This window comes from Ooceraea biroi, chromosome 11, assembly GCF_003672135.1.
Source record: "Ooceraea biroi isolate clonal line C1 chromosome 11, Obir_v5.4, whole genome shotgun sequence".
NCBI lineage: Eukaryota > Metazoa > Arthropoda > Insecta > Hymenoptera > Formicidae > Ooceraea > Ooceraea biroi.
The window spans coordinates 3742914-3762876 of NC_039516.1; the positions used below are offsets into that span (position 1 = coordinate 3742914).

The following is a 19963-nucleotide window of genomic DNA, read 5'->3' on the forward strand; positions in this document are numbered from 1 at the left end:
AGAGTACAAATAAATATAATCATCGCTTCCTTGACCAACGATATTCCCTTTTATATTATCATTACCAATTAATCAAATATTTTATAACTTACGTATCTTGTTTAAATTACGTGTATGTTTCAATTCAAACGTTTCTCTTCGTTTCTAAATACTTCGATTAACGCGATATCGTGAAACGTAAAAAATCCCCGATTGCAAAAGTTTAAAAAATCTATAATCAAACAATTCATTTACTAATAATAATAATAATAATAAATTTATCAATTTTTTAAATTTCTAAAAATTGATAAGAGATAACAAAACAGACAGTCATTGTAACAATATCTTTAAATGCGTCACCATGAACAAGTCGAACTTCTGCAATCGAGGATTTCGACGATAATTCAATCGATAAATTCGAACATTTACGTTCGCGTCGCGCCACGTGCGTCCGTGCGTGCTTTACGTTCGCGAGATCAGTGAGAGATCAGTGAAGAAAGGATTGCAGCGCACAATCTTGCGTCGGTCTCTTGAAACGCACCTCCTACTGTCGGCGCGCCACTCGTCGCCGCATCTTCGGAAGCTCCGTCTGACGAGAGTGTTCTCCTCTTTTCGCGGCTCTCGCGGTGGATGGTGGCCGTTATGCTCGACGTCCAGGCTAGCACCAGCGGTGTGATGCCCATTGTGGGATCCGTTGTGCCTACGCCCACCACTGGACATTGATTTCGGACCTCCTGCGTGGTGGTAGTATCCCTTCCCTACAGTAGATCCAAAATGTTTTGCTCTTTTCCTTTTTTTCTCCATCCCTCCATCTCTCTGTCTCTACGACGGTCCCTCTCGACGAGGGTACACGGATCTTTCCTATTTGTATTGCGAATCCTTAAATCTAACCGCGACGAGAGACGATTCCTCCACTCGCGTTTTTTTCGATTAACATATCTCCTCTCGTGAGGAGCATCCTAGCCACCCCTTTGCAGTGGCTCCCCTTTTTCTAATTTTACACGATACGTTGTTCTTTGGTGATAGAAATAGAACCATAACGTGCCTCGGGATTAACAATGCCCTTATCTCAAGCTGTGACGCTCGCCTGCATCTGTCTAGTGTTCACCTTCCCCGGATGCTGGTTGCACCCTTCGATTCGCGCGTTAGCTTCGTGTGTGCGTTTTGTGTGTGCGCCGCGATACACCTGTCGAGAATGAGGTAAGACAGCGGTGCAAGCTCGGCCTTGCGATAAATGTGCGATAGACGACGTCTGAAGCGCTAAATAGAACCGCATGTCTGAATCTGCTTGTACACAATTCGGTCCGCCTGAAAGTAACGTGTAAATGTGCAGGAATCGGTGTAGTTGTGTGTGTACGTGTGCGCGCGTGCATAATGGTAATTACAGTTTACAGCGAGATGTTCTGCATTGAGGAAACGCTCTCCGGTTTCTCGGGACAGCGGGATTAGCTGGCACATGGACTTCCGTCTGCTTACACAAGACAGGGGTGTGACACAGAACATGAAATTGTGATATGGACAAAAGACACGAATTTATTTATTTGGCGGCTACACGATCGTATGTAACGCGTGCCATTAAATGATCGTTATCCGGCAGCATGTTCTTTCAAAAATATTTTTGCAAACTTAGATACGTCGTCGTCGTACAGGTGCCAAAGACAGCAGAGATACTGTTTAAGACTTTAAAAGAGAAAATAAGGCACATAAAAAATTATTTTTCCAACACAGTTTCTCAACGTCTCAGGAGCAAGCGATGTTACTACCGCAGCTGTTGTCACCCCGATTGATGTGGGATCTACGGAAGTACGTATGCAAATATTCAAACGTGACTGTGGCGAGCGAACGGAAAATTTCAAGAGAGGCGGAACATCTGTGAGTTGTCGTGTTATATACCTACGTACTCTGAGTGAAGTGTGGACAAAAATATACCTGTGCACACGATTCATAGCCGTCCAAAGTAGAACAAATAAAAATCTATGAAAACCCTGCCGAACGGTCGCGTCACGCGAAGTGCGAGCTCACTTCGCTGCGAGGGGCCAGGAGGTCACGTTCTTTCGCGTGGAAAAATTTACTTCGGCACGTAGCCGCCCGCATTATTCTCGCGGTGTAACCATAAAGCTTACGTGGGTGTGTCCCGAGGGCAGAAAGATAGTTTTGCGAAATACGGGATAATATAAAAGAATCCCAAACACAATTAAGCGCGACGAGGTATATAACATCGAGGTTGGATCAGCGTGACAAAAGGGGTGGAGGAAGAGCTTTGAAAAAACGGATGAAGTATTACATGAAAAATGCGAGACGCGAGACGCGCCGGTCTTAATGCAAGCCGGAAGAATCGCGTAGAAGGAAACGATTTAATGATCGCGACTTGATACGCGCTCGACCGTTCGGCAGATACGTACACACACACACATGCACACGCATACGCACAGATATACATATGTATATGTAAGTATACATATAATAGATATATATACGTGTATATAATATATAGCGATATAATATGTAGCGAAAGATATGATCTGCGCTGGTATTCTTTACGTAATAAAATTATCAAGTACCGCGGGAAATTGCTGACTCATTCTGTCTGCCGCCTTCTCCCGCGAGGCCCTGGAAGTCATCACTAGCGGCGGTGGCTTTTGCCCTAAAAGCCGATCTTCCTTTAACTGCATATCGCAAACACACAACCGTGCTACGACTTACTGCTAATCACGAATATAGTGCGCGACAATTATAGCTCGACTGCCCCGCAACGTTGTATCGGAACTAAATCGGTACCACGTTACGACGTTGTTGTTGAAGGTACGGAAACATCCGTGCAAAGAACTCTGTGCTCGGTGCTCAGACACAACGCAGAAACGCCGGACAGACCGAAAGAGGAACTGAAAGGCGAGCACGTAAATGACACGACGAGTCGAATCGCTGAGTACACATCCGCAAAGTCAAAGTAAAGCGCACGAAATAAGATGTAAAAGCGTACTTTGTTCAGCGGTTCTGAAACTGAAAATTCACAGTGAGTGGTATTTTACAACCTACGTGCTGCGAGAACATTGCGAGACACGAACGATTCTCTGACGTCAGAGGATGCTGCGTACGAGTCGTAATGTCGTGAGAGACGTTCTCTCGCTGAAAGAAACTCACAATTAATTTCTCTTCCTCGAATCAAACGCTGATCGAGGATCACGAACGCTTCGGGGAACGCTCGTTGATCCGGAAAGACGGGAAGAGTCTCGAACGCAGTTGCACACGCGTGTTACAAGCGGAGGCGACGAGCACGATAAAAAGATTCGTGACTCGTAAAACCGGTAAATTGGTCATACGATCGCCACGAGGGAGCACTTTTACGTCGATCGACGACACCTACATATATCTACGTTTCGTATTCGCAACGATGTGCATTCGATATCCGCGAGTCAATGCGACCTCGGCGTTGCGGCATAACGAGAGACAATAAAAGCCGGAGTGACGTCGAGAGAGACGCGATCCGTTGGCGATCGAAGGCACGTAACGACATTGAATTCGCTCACGGAGTCGCGAAAAAAATGTCACACCCTCGAACCCGCGTCCGGTGTTCAAGAAAGTTAAAACTTAATTTCCGTGCTACGTGCAAAATTGTGACGAAGGTTCCGCGAGATAAGATTACAAAAGGCCGATGAAGGGTGAAAGTAGGAGGACCTTTGCGTTGCGTAGCCGCGTAGTCTCGTCACAAAACGACAACCCGCATAAAAGAGACGTCGTCCGCGCGTCCGCATACGTACGTAACGCGAAATGAGGAGCTTTGAGCGATTGTCGATGGACGTTTGTGTGCACGTTTAAGGTAGGCGGAATAGTCACGCATCCACGGGTACCTGGCGACGCGAGTGCGACATTTTCTAACGCGACGATGCTCGCGTGGGTAATAAATAGACGACGCGCCAGTGGGGGTACGCGAGCGGATGCCGTTATAGCGAATACCCCGCACGTACGACGAGAAGGTAACCCCGTGGAGTCGCACTCGTCGGGGGAGGGTGATGGGAAAAAAGTGCAGAGAATCTTAATTTAAAAGTTAGATGACACCGACTCACCGCGTATAAATCACTCGGAGATTTTACCACCCCATTCCCGGCGCCACCTTACGCCCACTTTCGCGCCGTCGTCCTCGTCCTCGTCGTCGTCATCGTCGTCTTCGCCGCCACCGACAACGATATCTCGTTTGTGCTCCTATTTCTCGCGAAAAAATTTCGCTGAGCTCCGCGGAAGTTCAGCGCGCGCGTAAGGATGAGCGCGAGAAATAAAACCGCGACGAAGACTCATTACTGCGATAACGAAATTGGGTAAACTCGAGATGCCAAGTATCTCCGGCTCGCTATCTCGGTGAAGCATGGTCGATAACGGGCGAGCGAGATTTTCAGTTATTTTACGGTGTTTAAGCGCATTATGCTATCGCATCGAGCTGCGCCGTCAGCTGGAAGCGGACTCTTCGGAATCCAGGACGGACTGTTTGCGCGCCGCAGGTGCGACTGCTGAAAAAAACCGATCTGGAACGCCTAGTTAATACTTAAGCTGGAGGTCGCGGCGTGTAATATACAGGCGGCGGAAGAGAAATCGCTTCGAGGCTGAACGAAGCGGATTAGCCGCGTCGACCGTGTAGCGAACGTTCCTCCCCTAGTGATTAATTTATTCCGGAGAAAATACATATACATATACATTTCCTCGTTTTTTTGCTCCTGCTTTTTCGGAGGCAGGTCCTCCTCAACTTCCAACTCCCGACTTTCCGCAGATCCACATTAAAATGAGCGACCGCTCAAGTAACGTGCGGGTAGGTATACGTAACTTACCTCTCGGAGCATCTACAAACTAAGTCTCTATTTTCTAATTGTGCGATCTCTACGGATGGGAGCAACAACACCACCGTCGGGCTAGCGACTATTTTTGTCTCTCTCTCTCTCTTTCTCTCTCACGAGTAATTATTCGTTGTTGCATGGCCGCAATCTACGATCGCGCTACCACGCGCAACGATCGCGTCTTCATCAGGCTTCTTAACGAAGCACGTTCACTTTGTTCACACTTGCCATGTGCGCTTTGTTCTAATTCAAACAGATATTATGGCTTATGTAGTTTATGCTTCCTGGACAGTCTCATGCGTCACTTAATTTCAGCTTTAGTCGAATTTGGCTTGATTCTCTCAGAATCAAAAGGAAGTAATTAGTAATTAATTAGATTAAGGGTGAAATTAAGAGACACCGATGAAACCGCTAATGCCTAAAGGATGCGATCGATCGTCCAGTGCATACATTTCATCTGTCTAAAATTTCTCTGAATCGCATATCCTGCGATTCGTTCCGACAAAATAAAATATAAGTCATCACATGTTAAGTATATGGATACATTAATTTCTATTTAAGAATAATTGACGCAAATATGCTCTTTTCCGATGCAATGCTTGCCGTGCGTCGTTTCGTCGTCAAGAGAAAGATCCGCAGAAGATAGAACGCGAGACCAGCAAAGAACTGCATCTCGTATCGAAGTGCGCGTTATCGTTATTATTAGCATTTTTATTGAAGAGTACGAACTGTGCATCACGCAGGATGCGTATCTTTGATACGTATCGCAGTTTCCACGGTAGCGTCGGTTGATTCCGGCCTCCCTGTTTATCCCAGACCACCCCCTGCTACCGCTGTGGTCAAGAGGAAATATCGCGTGGACGCGCGAGCACACAGGGACAGTTAGCGCGCGGTGCATCCACGTCCGACAGGAATAAACGTGGAGAAGCGAATGGGATCAAAGCCACACGCCGCTCCGTAAAATCCAGCGGGGGTTGCTTTAAACTATTTGCATCGTCAGGTACACGGTGGACGCATATATATGAGTAATTGTGCACACGCGGCGTTGCCCACATATTCATGCATTTATATAAGCCCATAATGACGCGAACTAAAGTAAATCGTTGTTGCACTGTCCCTGAAACCCTCCGCCGGGTCTCATTAGTCTCGCGAAGCCAATTTCGTGCATTTTCCGTAGCTAGTACTTTGGAACTTTGTCTATGTACCTGTACATCTCGGAAAGAGACGCGCATTGGTCTAGTAGGGTATAACTTATTATTATTGTCAATATCAGAAACAACAATTTTATCTAAACTAGTTTCCCGCTTTCAGTCATAATTTAAACACATTGATAAAAGAACACACCTATCGTATGAATACAAAATGAGTTGCAGGTATATTTAAGTAGCAACACATGTACCTATATATGTACCTATAGATGTGCGCTAAAATAGCTTATAACGCTCAAGTAAAATACGGAAATAGCTGATTTGCGTCAACCCTGCTGGTTTTTCCTTGGTGGTCTCGCCAGCCATTTCTCTGCGGTGGTTTCAGTTACTTTGCGCTTTGGTTTCTACGTGAAAGCTAATTTCGATGCGCGCGCGCGGGGCACCAGATTTATGAGGAAGCGCAAGAAGCACTCCATGGTAAAAAATGAACACGACGCCAAAGCTCCCTGCTCGCCCGACCGTCAAATTGCAATGTCTTCGGATTAAATTTATATGGAAGTTGCCTACGCGCCCGGCCTCCTCTCTCCTTTCGTCCTCCTCAAGAAAGTTCAACCCCGTTGTGCCATATGCACAAAAACCACCGGCGTATAAAACGCGCTGCTGCAGATGCCGGGGTAACTGGTTACCGCGGTTACCCCGAGTACGTGTATTTTTCTCGTTTATCACAAGTGATCAATCATGAGAACGGTCGCAGCGCGCGTTGCGCGAATGAATTAGCCTGCGTTGCACCCCCGTCAACCCCCGTGCAACGCGTTGCGCGAAATAAATGTAACGCGCGATGGTGTCCCTCTCGCCGGTCGACTCGAGAAGTGCGATCGTGGCGGTACACAGTTCCTCCACATCGCCTTCTCCCCGAGGGAGGGAAAATGTCAAAGTTTCCAGCCTCTGTTCATAAGTAACGAGCAGAGCGGTGGATGGAGGGAAGAGGGTGTGTTCACGTGATCCTCATTGTGACTCTCGATGACATTTCGTAACCCCGTCTCCGCGAACGGTGTCTTTTTTTCTTCCTCTTCTATGAACGAGAGGAGACTCAGTGCACAAGCGTCACTGCAACGTCGAGTCTATCAGCTGAATTAATTCAAGAGGAGCGACACTGGAGACGTTAATTTTATCGACTCCTTGGCGAACGAACATGCAGCGATATGCGCGTGCATATCTGCAAAGGCAGCGAATTATCCTTCGAAAACGAAAAGGCCTCAAGTGAAACATCCGCTCGATTCGAGCTAACGAGGCCGTCGACAGGTCGGAGGAGTGCACTCGTAAATTCAGATGCTGAAGAGAGGAATGATTTCCGAGATGATCGCTCGAAGAGGTCAGCCGAAGGAGAATACCGAGGCTTTGAGCCGACGACGTTTCTCTGGCCAAGCACTGGCTGGATAGGGGTCGAAGACTATCTAGAAACGAAGAAGGGGCAGATGTTTGAATTCGCCCACGTGCTGGCCGCGTGACGTCACGCCGAGCGTGTGGGTGTAGCGAGCGGGAGAGCATCAAGAAGGAAGAAGAGGGTTGAAGTGGAAATAGGAAGACCGTGGCAGAGAGGGAAAGAGAGCGAGGGAGACGGTGAGTGAGAGGGAGGAGAAAGAGGAAAGCGAGCGCAAGGGAGGACGGAAGGGTGTGCGAGGGGCGAGAGGACGTCAAGGATCAATGCAACGGCGAGTCCGGGAGGGTAGAACCTGAGAATTCCCGCAGGATACCAGCGCGGCACGGGACGCGATACACGATCGCGGGGTTTCCGATCGTGGGTTTAACGACGGCGCGGCGGGATGCCCCGTGCCACCCCCGCTTCGGACAGCAGCCCCCTCCGATCAAAGGTGCACGGCGTGTCAAGTCCAGTCGATATCGCCCGCGTCTAGGTCCGTCGGAAAACACCGGAGAGGAGCACCGAGCGCGATGGCCATTATAAAATCGATACGTGCGCATCGAGTTATATAACGTGGCATTTCACGTGTGCGTAACGCCGTGCACGATGCATCCCGACGCGGAAATTATAAAAAGGCGAGTGTATTATTCGTCGCGATCCTATCTCCAGCTACGTTTATACGCCGTTTCGCGCCGTCGTGTAATTAGCGCGCCGCAACGCCGCAAGGTCTTACCCAAACGCGACCGACTGACCGATTCGCCGACCAAGAGAAATTTTCTACGCGAAACTCTTGTTGAAAGAGATTTCACGAAAGAGCTAATGCACATGCTGGAAGATCTACCGATCTACGTTGTCGCGATTATTAATGCAACGATTATTAATTTACCAAGCACCCCGGCGTGAAATTCGCGCGGGGGGGAATTCTGGTCTCCGTGCAGCGCGCGATCGACGCAGAAACTTGACGTGTTCGACCTTCATCGTGGAAAAAGTGGTGCACAAGAGACAGGCAGAATACAAGTTATTCCTGTACACTGCGAGTTACACCCTGCAGGTACGCGCACCTGGATGAGTCGGTTCACAGTTCGCCGATCTCGCGTCTAATCAACTGTAAACCGCACAACATGCACAACGTACACAACGTACGGTTTTCTCACCCTGCTCCGATTTTTTGGGGCCGAACTATAACGTAACCATTACACGAAGTGCCGTCGAGAAGAGAGGCGCGTGAAATTTACGAGCTACTTTGGTAATTAAAGCGACGTTGATCTCTTTCTTCGTCCGAGTTCCTCGTTATTGAGACGCGATGTAATCCTGCGCTTTTATTACGACGTATGTTTCGAACGTACGTAAACCTGGTACATAAAACGCGCTTGCAGTATTCTCTTCCATTTTGCCGTTTATTCTTTCAGTAATTATGGATTAATCAACTAAGAATTATGATCTTCAAAGAAGTTAAAGCTTAGATAAAAATTCGTCGAAGAATTATATAAGTAACTAAATTTTTTGTATTCGTAGAGACACTGAATTGTTTTAACGGTGTTAACCACACACAAAATGATGGATAACTGATTGATATTATCACACTTTATGGACACGTACGTTGTAATCAAACGTGAGCATTGGATCGATCGATCGCGCTTTCCTTAACCACCTTGTCTGAATATCGTGGTGTGAGCACGCGTGTTCTTCGTAAACCAAATATCTATTGACACGGAAAGACCAGGCTTTCCTCGTGCATCGACTTTCAAGGGCAAAGCCGACCCTTCAATCGGCTCACCCCCGATGTTTCTTCCACTTCGGGATAAATTCGACGGTGATTTGGCCATTTTAAATTTTACTGGCAGCACGTTTTGCAAAACGTACCGTAAGTTTCACGCAGCAGCAAGCTGTCACGGTACATGTAGTATAAAACTTTTACCTCATCAACTAGTCGAAAGTTAATGCAACAGACGGGCAAAAAGATCCGAGAAAAAGTTTACAGAAGCATTATAAAATTATGTAACACTCGCTGTTATATAATTCATCGATTTTTTTCGGAATTATCTCGCGTGAAATGAAAAATTTAACTCGGTCGATATGAGGAGAGACAAGAAAAATTAAAAATGAAAATGTTGCAGGATTTTCACTTACCCTTCTCCGATTCGTCCGGCTCGTCGCTGGCGTACTCTGTGCTTCGCTCTTCTTCGCTGCTACTTAAACTTCTTTGCTGCTGGACACCCGTCGACGCAGGTTGTGCAGGACGTCCGCCCTGCATTTGGTGCATCGAATGCTGCTGAGAGAGATGCATTGCGCTACGAACGGAACCAGATTCCATCGGCGACTGACCATAAGTCATCCCGAGATCCGCGCTCTGATCCTGCATTGCGCAAAACAGTCGTCGAGTTACAAAATTACTAGGTCGGGATCACGTGATGCGGTTTTCGCATTGAGATCTTGGAGAACAAGCATTGTTGATTAACGCATCGAGCGGGACTCGACATAAAATTTAGTTCGGTAATGCATATTTCCTCTTTCTTTAACTTTACGAAGAAGTTAAATTCAAGATTCTAACATTCCTGTCACAAATAATCTTTATTTTAAAGATTCCAGATAAACAATACGTAAAATAACAAATTGTTTTATTTTGTAGAATTATGTTCTCAGATTATTATTGTTTTCGTTCAATTTCGAAGCCAGTGGAATTAATCGAAGCTAGTGCAATTATGCGACTCGATCTTATAATTTTGATAAAAATCGATCTTGGACTATCGGGCATTTACCTGATAAGACCGTTGCTTCTGATAATTCTGCGGGTGCTGTCTCATCAGACCGTCGATCTCGCCTCGATACAAACTGGGATCGTCGTCAGGGTAGGCTGCAGGGTGTCTCGGAGTTTGTTGCACCGGGTAAGAGCCAACCACCACATGCGGCGTCGGTAAAGTTCTCGAGTGAGGCGAAATTTCCATCCCATTGTCGCTGGATATTCGGCGACCCGAGAGCTGCAACCGTCAAATGAAATTCACCGTGTGCGACCCTCCGCGCGGTACCGCGCGAACGCGCGAAGACCTGACGTTGTCGTTGCGACGGGAATTCGTTCTTTGATCTCATAGATAAGCGAATCGCAAATCCCGAAATGCAGGACATGGGAAACTCATCGCGAATACAACTCTACATATTCATGAACGCAAGAGCACGCGCGCGCGAAAGGCAAATCTCGAAAAGACGGTTCGTTTCCCGTAAGAATATCGGGCTGATCGAAGGTAGAAACATTACCTGTTCCTGCTGGGAGTACTGTCTTCTGAGCGGACAGTTTCCACTTCTCTGTAACAACGGCAAATTCTCTTTCTCAGCCGCGCTGTGCGCCCTCTCGAGTTTCGGTCTTTTATCCTGAGTTTGGTCCGCGAGTCCCTGAGGACCACCCACCTGCATGTCCTGCATCTGCCGCAGCATCGCGGTGTCCGCGGCGCCGAGGCCAGTTTTCGACATCCATTGTCCGGTCTTCGAAAGAAGTTCCTGCTTCTTCCGGCAAAGTATGCACACCCATATTACCTGCAATCAGAAAGGTTCGCGTTCCGACGTCGAGCGATAAAGATAATGGGCGTGCTGCCGGCTCGTGGTTCGGCAAGCAAGCAGGCGCACGTACAAGGGCAGTCGTACGCTTTATGGTGGTGGTTACTTGCGGGGAACGAGTGCGCGAAATTTTGTATCTACGTGGAAAAAGTGTCTTGAAACCCGCCGATCCAGGTCACCGCGTGTGCGGCTGACGACGGGGATATTAATAGGAAATTACCTATAGGAACTCGGTCGGCTACCGGGCTAATTGGGATGTATAAAGCGGTGCGAGATTGATTATGGAGGCGAGAGACACGCAACCAGAGTAGCCGCGGATAACGTGCAACGTATCTTGGCGTATCTTGTTTCGAGTCAGCGAGCGTCGCTCAAACGCGCGCGTCTGTTTTTGCGACGAAGCAATCCGTGCAAACCGGATGGCGGAAGATGCACGTTGCTGCGACGGCCGAACGAGTACCGACGATTATTTAGAACGATCGTATAAACACGAGTCCGCCCTGCTCCGTAGGGTTCGAGATTTCGCCGGGCCCTCGCAGAGAGAAATTGTAAATTCCTCTTTAACGGAATCTCCGTCTGCGGAGCGGGCCATTGCTTCGGGTTATATTCTTATGCAAATCTGCGCGCGGATCTGAGTAACGTTAAATTAAATCGAGCAGATTTCAAGCTGAAGCGAAAGCGCAACAAAAGAAGTCAGCTCATGAAGTATGCGTACTTATTTGCATGTATACACGTATACATATATACGTGTACATACACAAACAATTAGGAGACTGTATAGCTCTCCCACAGACCCTTGCATTTCCAGAAAGGGAGACCTCTCTTCGAACGTTTCGTCATTATTTACCCATTTACCTTAAACAGATGGTTAATACAGCGAGGTAACGAAATAGCGGATCTAAGATTGTACCATTTACAGACTTACGGAATCTCGTTTCGCTCGGGAAGATACAAACTGTCGTATCGGATATAATGAGGGCTCACAATTAGCGAACTACCGCTCGAGTCAAGCAGTTTGCACGGTGAATAGGAACTAGTAGAATATTTCATCAAGATAGAGAGTGATGGATGGAGCGTTTAGTAGCAAACTACAAAACAATGCCTATGCAAACTCTCATCGATAACACTCCGCTGCCCACTCCTGCGTTACATTGAGAAAATCACGATGGAATCGGTGTACCGAATGGTGTCGAATTGGCGGGGGCTACGTTAGCCCCTGAAAGGGGAATATTGCAAGGGAATACTCGTTAATTGTTGCCATAAGAATCCAGATTTCAAACGCAAATTAACGTCAAGACGCTGCAAACTTTATTACGGTCGGACGATGAGTCCTCTGACGGCAAGGAAAGTAATGTAAGTGCTTGTCAACCTACTTCTTCGTCTGAACGCTGTGCGCTGGCACGTGATTTGATATCACGAACCCCACTCTTCCTCTCTCTTTTTCTAAGTCACCGTACATACGTCATGCTCTGCACCGAAGGAAGGCATAATATATATCACGCAACGTGTAACTTTAAAACGGTGAGTTTAAACATTTTTCTAGGCCGCTCTTTTTAGTGTATCTCACTCGAAACGTAACGATATCGCGCACTTGATCAAATTATTTCATCGGTACACGAGAACGGGCAACTTTGCATTATACAATAACTATTATTTCTCGGCGCCGTTGAACAAAACCAACCACTTAGCGGAATTGCCAAATAAAATGTGTATCTAGAAAAAATATGTGATTTATACAAACTGTACCGAGATAAAAAAATATTAGCTCTCCTGCAATTGAATGAAAGTTATGTTATCTATGTGTGGATGTAGTCGTCAGAAATTTATTACGGAGCTACACCCCCATCCCCTCCGTCGTACAAGAGTACGAGAATGTTGGAACACTCGACCTGATTCGCACGTTTCGTTAGATGTTTCTTCAAGAATTATCAGAAAGCTTTTAGCGTTCTAAAATCAGGAAGAAACATTTCAAGAACGAAGCCGGAGGAACGAGGATAGGGCCGAGGGACACATAGAGAAGCAAATCGCGTATATGCGCACTCGTATTATTATCTCACCGTCGTTTCGAAGCGTGAATCATCGTCGCGTTTGCCAACGCATCGAGTACGATCGAACACGTCGCGCGTGTATCGCGATCGCGAGCCTGAGCGAATCACTGATCATTGAGACGAATCGCTGCAACGCCGACGGTATCGCGATGCAGACTGGCTTTCCTTACGGCTCGTCTGCAAAGAAAAATCCGTCAAGAGGAAAGAGCGACTAAGATGCAGAAGAAAAGGAAGCCGCGCGAGTGAAGAAGCGGCAGCACAGAGTATAGATGCGGGCAGGAAGAACTTGAAGAGCACTTCGTTGAGTTGCCTAGGTAGCAATATGTCAAGAGCTCAGCCTCTTTCCACCGAGATCTCCCTTCGCCCGCCGGCGCCCTTCGCCACTCCCGGATACATTTCGTACGTACGTGTGTGCTATCTTCCGACCTTAAAGAAGAGAAGAAGACGGGGATGGATTCTCGAGCTATGAGCTCCTGCCGCCTGCCTGCGCGATGATTCAAAGGAGGATCTGGCGCTACGTGTCCGGACGTGAATGGCCATTAATTTGGCGGATTGGCACGCGTCAGTGATTTGCATTGATTAATTAAGGGGGGCCAATTAATTCAGATTACTTTATCGCAACGCCACGTACGCAGTCGGTCTTCCGGCGAGGGCACCACCGCCAGCGAACGTCAATGGAGATGACACATCAGCGTCATCATCAACGTCGACGTCCTGATACACTTTGAGCATGAGAATCGATCGATACCAAGCTCGTACAAATCAATCCGATAAGTCACTACCGACGACACGTAATACTCGCTACACGCGATTCGCGCGATTCTCTCTTGACCTCAGAAAATGCGGTCGTCGCCAGCTTTGAATAAACTCCGTCACGTACACGCCGAAATGCATTTTTAATAGTATAATATTGATCGACTGAGAATATCTATCGCGTTAACGCATTCACGAATAATGCAACTTCATACGTCTCGTTGTTATTCGCGCTGCGGTTTACGCAGAAACTTTTTATAGTAGAATAGGAGAATGTCTTTTCGCGTGGCGCACAAAGGGAGAGAATATAATTACGTATTATATTGAATTGTGACAAAAGTTCGTAGCGTTATTTTAGTGTAAGATTCCAAAACAAAATTATTATATATATGTACATAAATAAATATACGCCCTCTTATTCTATGTGATAACATTTGTCATCTTTGTAGTTGCTTTATGATTCCATCTTTCCAAAAACTTGTCTTCTTTTTTCATTAAAAAAAAATTAAATACCGCTACTTTACGCTACGCTACGGACTTTTGTTACAATATTATTAAAGAAATACTGAGATTTAAGATAAAAACATGCGTATAAATGAAGAGTCGACGTGCTCGAGTATCGCGGGACCATTCTCTCGGAGGCTTCTCTTTGATCACTCGAAATGAACCTAAAGCTAAATCAATAAAACCCAAAGTCTCGTTTCGAGGACTTTCCACTTTCTTGGATAAAGCATTGTTTCTCAAAGGAAATAGTTCTGCTAGTCTGACTGTCACGGGACAAAAGAGCGGGCCCTTTTATCGCCAACGACCACCTGATGGATGAGAGAAACGTGGATGCTCGCAAAAAATAACGAAAAGACGAACGCTAATAACAGCCAAGGGTTTCGGTTGTCAATCGCTTATGTATAGGGTGACATCCGGTACTTCGACATCCGCTCTTCGAACCGCTCTTCGCTTCCGCGTGTGATTTGCCGACGAGGGAACATCGTATCGATGCATTTCAGAAGACTAACCTGGAATCATGCTCAGGCATAATAAATAACTTTCATAAATAATAATAAGCCTTTGAAACAAGTTGACGCAATTGCAAAGTGCTCTCGTTTTGAGAATCGATTTGTAGATACAAAAGTGACGGAATTTTCAGTGGTGATCTCATCGACTTTATTATCAATTATTATCAGTAAATTGTCAACGCAACCGCGAGAAAGTTATGGCGTGAAATTAATACGCGCACCCATCTATTTATATCGCTGAGACTCAAAGTGTTACAGAGACGTGGGAGTGTACGACGTGCGATAAGATTGATCCCTTAGCGCGGTTGCAGCGTGATCTTATTTGCGAAACGCGCACAGGGCGTTCTCTAAGAGTCTTCGGGCACGACGGAGGAGACCGCGGGGGATCCCGAAAGTTTATGAACGCAATTTTATCTACTTATTCCCTTTAATAACTTTGACCTTTGCGCGCTTTTGCATCTCTCCGCTGATAGTGAGCATAGATCCATATTAGCGTCGAGGGCTTGTACTTTGTCCGGCGAACTTTTCAGGTGTCCTACATACAGAACGAACGGGGAGTCGTATTCCCTCCACGGTTGCTGTTCCACGGACGGCGTCAGTTGAGAAACGACAGATGCTGCCCGTAAGTCAAAGTGCCTGCTTCTTAGGGAACTTTCGATCGTTAATGCCCCACCGAGACCGTGCGCATACCCTCGAGATACGAGAACACAGCCACGAGAATCACACATTTCGTCAGCGCGTAATTTCTGTTTAATCAGTTTATATGATAGCCGGAGAGAAAGACGGACGCGCAAAGAGACGCGCTTGCCTGAAGTCATCAAAGCGGCGAGCGGAAATGTTCGACTAAAAAGCACGATTACTGTTTGTAAACTTCTACGGAAATAATTGATGGTTAATATTAACATTTCGTAATAAACTCTTGAAAATTTATCCAAGAAAATTCCGAGACTCGAGTATCCTCGAAGAAACATTTTATCGAGAGAGCTGCCTCCTCCGTAAAAAATCCTAGCAACGTCAGGAGAGACTATGAAAGTAAATGGGGGGCTATTTATTGATCATTGCAATATATATTACAGCGTCCGCCCCAATCCTTTTCCGAGAGAGACGACGACCGCGGAGAATCGTAAACGACGTTACGGCGAAATTTGCAGAATAACGTTGTGCAAACGTATTTTTAATACTGACATCTTCCTCGAATGGCGAGAAACGACATAGTGAATTTGCCGAAAACGAAGTGTCCCAGTTACCGATGCCACTTCTCGAAATAGCTTGAAAGCTTATGCAAACATTTACTTGGCAACACTTTCTCTGTAGGAATTGTTTTAATAATAGTCATTTTGTGCTTTGAGATTTGATTAGGTTTTTATGACTTTAAGCACATCTTACGTGTAAGAAAAAGCTACGCTTCATATTGCACTCGGTCATTTTCTTGCCTGCCTATCAGGCACCTAATAATCTCGAAATGAGGAAGTGCATAGTCATTTAATCGAAAGAAAGAGCGATTTGCCGAGTCACGCTATCAACGTCGATATGCGGTAATGGAGACGCGGGATCTCGGTGAGAAGGAAGAAGAGTGATTTCACACGTTTTTGTGGCGCGAAAAATCAAGACAATGCCTGCGTAAATCTCCAATCGGAAAATCCGAGTAATCGATAATAGATTCCGGTGAAAGATGGAGAAGCGAAGACAAGTATTTTAACGGCACATATACACTCTCCCGCGCGTTACATCGCCGTCGTATATTTCGGAACTGCCCCGATCTTTCCTGGTGAACGGCACAGAGTCCCAAGGGTGATTTCTCGACGTTACAGCCTGTAGTTGCGGTAATAAAGTATTCGATGCAACCGATTTCGTGCTGCGAGCGCATATAAGTCTCAGACGAGAAAGTATATCGTCGAGCAGTACAGTCGTACAGTGCTCGATAATTTCCAGCGAAAGAGCTGCAGTCCGTAGATAAACAAAATAGTCGCAAAACGGGTCGTAAACGACGCGTATTCGTCGACGAGTTTTATTAGACGTCGCGTTTGGCGTGTACTACAATATCGCAAATCGTTCTCTTCAGGAACAGTTTTATCGCTTGTTTTATTCCATGAAGCTTTGTCAGATCTAAAATTTGTAAACTACGAATTTTTTTCAAACATCGGATTACTCTCTCAAAATTTCTGATCAACAATAACTCGACAGATTTAACTTAATTAGCGCGTAGGTCTGAGTTCCCAAGTTGTAACAGAGCGTATCGTGAATGAGCTCCCAGGTTCTTGGATAAATCAAGTTCCGTAAATAAGGTAAACCGCCCCCGATTCTGTTTGTGGGATTCACTTCGAGGAGTATTCCGAGACCTGACGCACGTTCCCTTTTCGAAAGGTGTTGCCGGCGTTTAACAATCCGACGCCAATCTCCGAGTCGCGTCTGCCATTGTGGATCGCGTGATGTTCTCCATGATATCCCGGATCTTGTTACTCCGCCACCTTTCTTTGCGATGGTCCTTATCGTCTCTCTTTACAACCACCGTCTCTTTGCCGTTTTACTTCCACAGCTGCGCCTCAATCCAGCCACGTAGCCGCGATAGCGGAGCAGACAAAGACTTTGGCGTCTATCGGCCGTCTCCCCGATGCTGCCACAATGTTCGAGACGACAAACACACGCCTCGAGTAAAACTGTACGCATTGACAAATCCCAGAAGAGCGTAGATTTGACGGACGGTGTATTTTATTCCGCCCTTCCCGCCTCTCGCGTGTGCCACCCTCCTTCTCTTCGTCCTCCTCCTCCTCCGTGTTCCTCTACCACCCTACCAAACTTAGATCAATATGTTGCGTCATGTACCCTCCGCACACCACCCAACGTCTCACCGTCCCCCCCACAGCCACCCACTCCTCCGACACCCCCGCGCTCCAACTCCCGGCATCCGCTTTCTCCCCGTGAACCAGCGCCGCGAGTGACGTCACGCAGGGACGCGCCCCATTCATAGGCTCCCACGCAGAGTCCAAGCCGCAACGACGGAAAAAAAGAACGGAACGGAAAGAAAGAAACCGCGGCGGCGGTGGTGGCGGCGGCGACGCCGACGGCCACGACACATAGACGTGACAGACACGACGTCGCGGTGATTGCGTATACGATCTCGCCGTATCGATCCCGCGTCGAACGATGCATTTAGATGACCGTAATTTCGTTGTTCTTCCCTTTCCGTTTTTTCTTGCGACGGTGTACAATTAAATGGCCGCGCGCCGAGAAAAGAGAGAGACCTCCGTCTCATTCGGCGAAGGAAGGACTCCCGATACCTCACCCCCGGTGGTTCCACGCGCGCGGATCGATGATGTCGTAACGACCCTCTCTCACGATGACGTTTGTCATTATGCTTGCGTGTGGCCGTGACGGAAGCGTGCGTGCGTGCGTGCGTAGCGTGCGCGCACGTGCAACCCGAGGGGGTTTACTACAAAACACCCCTTCTAGCTACATTTATGCGCGTCCGACATTTCCGTGCCGAGCACCGTTAAATTTTACGCGAGCGCGCTCGCGAGCATCATTGATCAGTGTGCTCGGATAACTTTTAATAATCCGGAAAATGGACTTCTCGTCACTCCGCGCTGAAAGAGATGAAAGATGCGGAGATGCTCGCGGACGATAAAAAAAGATGAAAGCGATTACGTGTAAATATACATCCGTGAGATCCAGAGACAGTTTCGCACATGCAAATATTGCAAACGCGCAAAGATGTAATTCGAACATGTATTCCAGCGATATTAGCTGATTTTCCGTTTGATAATTACTCGAGTATTAAATCTGTAATTCAACTGTCACGAAACTGGGTCATTAAATGAAGCCAGAAGGTGCGATAATCGATAGAATCAAAGTTGTAAGCCAAAAATAACGAAGTAGAAATCTGACATGGTATTTCCATTTGTGTCGGAAAATGTGAATCCATATTGTATGTACATACATATATATAGAATCTTCAAACATCTACACGTCGCATGTTCCTGTATTAAAATGTGATAACAAGAAGAGGCGGCACAGCCACGTTCCATATCGTTCGGGGATCAATAGAGAATATTCCATATGTTATTTCTATATTATTTAACGCGGGGATCATGCCGCAGAGAAAGAAAAAGCGTGCGATTCGAATACGGCAAATCGATCCCGTAACATCGCGTCAAGATAGGATGTGTAACCGATGCAGAGGGATAAGGATAATATTTGCGAACGAGGATAATCGCGTTACGAGCAGAACGGTGCAAATTCGACGAGCGTTGGTTTCTGTTTGCGAAAATCTGCGCGATCTAGGAATGTGGTAGCGCGCGCGAATAATGGCAAAGTTTTAAAAGCACACACCCCCGCCGATATTCGCCGCGACGCCGACTCCGCTCTACCCTCTCCCTTTCCCTCTACCTCTCCACCTACACCGGATGTTAATCCTTCATCCACGTCGATGGAAATCCGGTCGAAATTGCACGGGCAAGGGCAGAAAATGCTGTTCTAATGTAAATGGAGAGAGGAAGGGAAAGAACGTATCCGCGTGGCGGCTATTTAGTGACGGCATTACACCCACCTAGTGCACACATCCGTGATAAGGGTACCGGCACGGAGATGGCAGATGCGCGCGCTATAGGTCAATTATTTCGACGTGTCCCAGTGTTCCGGTATGTCCCGGCCGCCTTCGGCTGGTTATCGCCTTTTACGATATGCGGCTGCTCTTAATTGTTTCCAGGAGGCTGACATTTACGGGCGCCCACCGCATTCCTGGCTGCTTCCGCTTTCGCGTGTCGCGTCTCGATTAACGCTATCCGCGCTAAATTCGCCCACCCGTCAAATCGGACGTTATCTCCGTACATTATCTGCGCCGTCGCATTACTTACGCACGTAATGCGATAATCGCGCGAAATTCTGACTACAGGGAACGGTTTGCTTCGCGTTCGCACTGTCGAAATTCGGAGAAATACAGGGAAAAGAAGATTCTATAAAATATGGTGACGAGGCGAGGATTTGGATGAGATTAATTCGAGAAACGGTGAGTGCGCATGATGCACATATAATGTTTCCAGTATTGATGCGGAAGATAAACGTTTCCGTACGATTTTGGAGCATTTAATCGACTGTAATCTCGAGCCGCGTTCTTCTCATCACGAAAATATTGATTCACGTTGATTCTCATCTCTTCTTCTATCAATCAATGAATCGTTCGTATCGTGAGGTTTACGCGAACTCGGTAACTCCGCGCTTCGTCGTTTACGTAGCC

General features: G+C 46.9%; 1 protein-coding gene across 12 annotated transcripts in view; it reads right to left on the reverse strand.

The window, feature by feature from the left end:
• The window catches only part of LOC105288159 (regulating synaptic membrane exocytosis protein 2), a 61529-nt gene that overhangs the window by 35414 nt on the left and 6152 nt on the right, over positions 1-19963 (reverse strand). For 10 of the 12 annotated variants that reach the window (XR_003407248.1, XM_026973687.1, XM_026973688.1 and 7 more), the window contains exons 3-6: positions 10623-10898; positions 10130-10348; positions 9501-9726; positions 521-737 (exon numbers count right to left, since the gene is read on the reverse strand). Coding sequence is in view for 11 of the 12 variants with exons in the window: in XM_026973687.1 (XP_026829488.1) it covers positions 521-737; positions 9501-9726; positions 10130-10348; positions 10623-10898 (938 nt within the window). In the remaining variant the exon portion in view is untranslated. Of the gene's footprint in view, positions 1-520; positions 738-2540; positions 2624-9500; positions 9727-10129; positions 10349-10622; positions 10899-19963 lie in introns of all 12 variants that reach the window. The other 2 variants (XM_026973689.1, XM_026973690.1) reach the window with 2 other exon arrangements.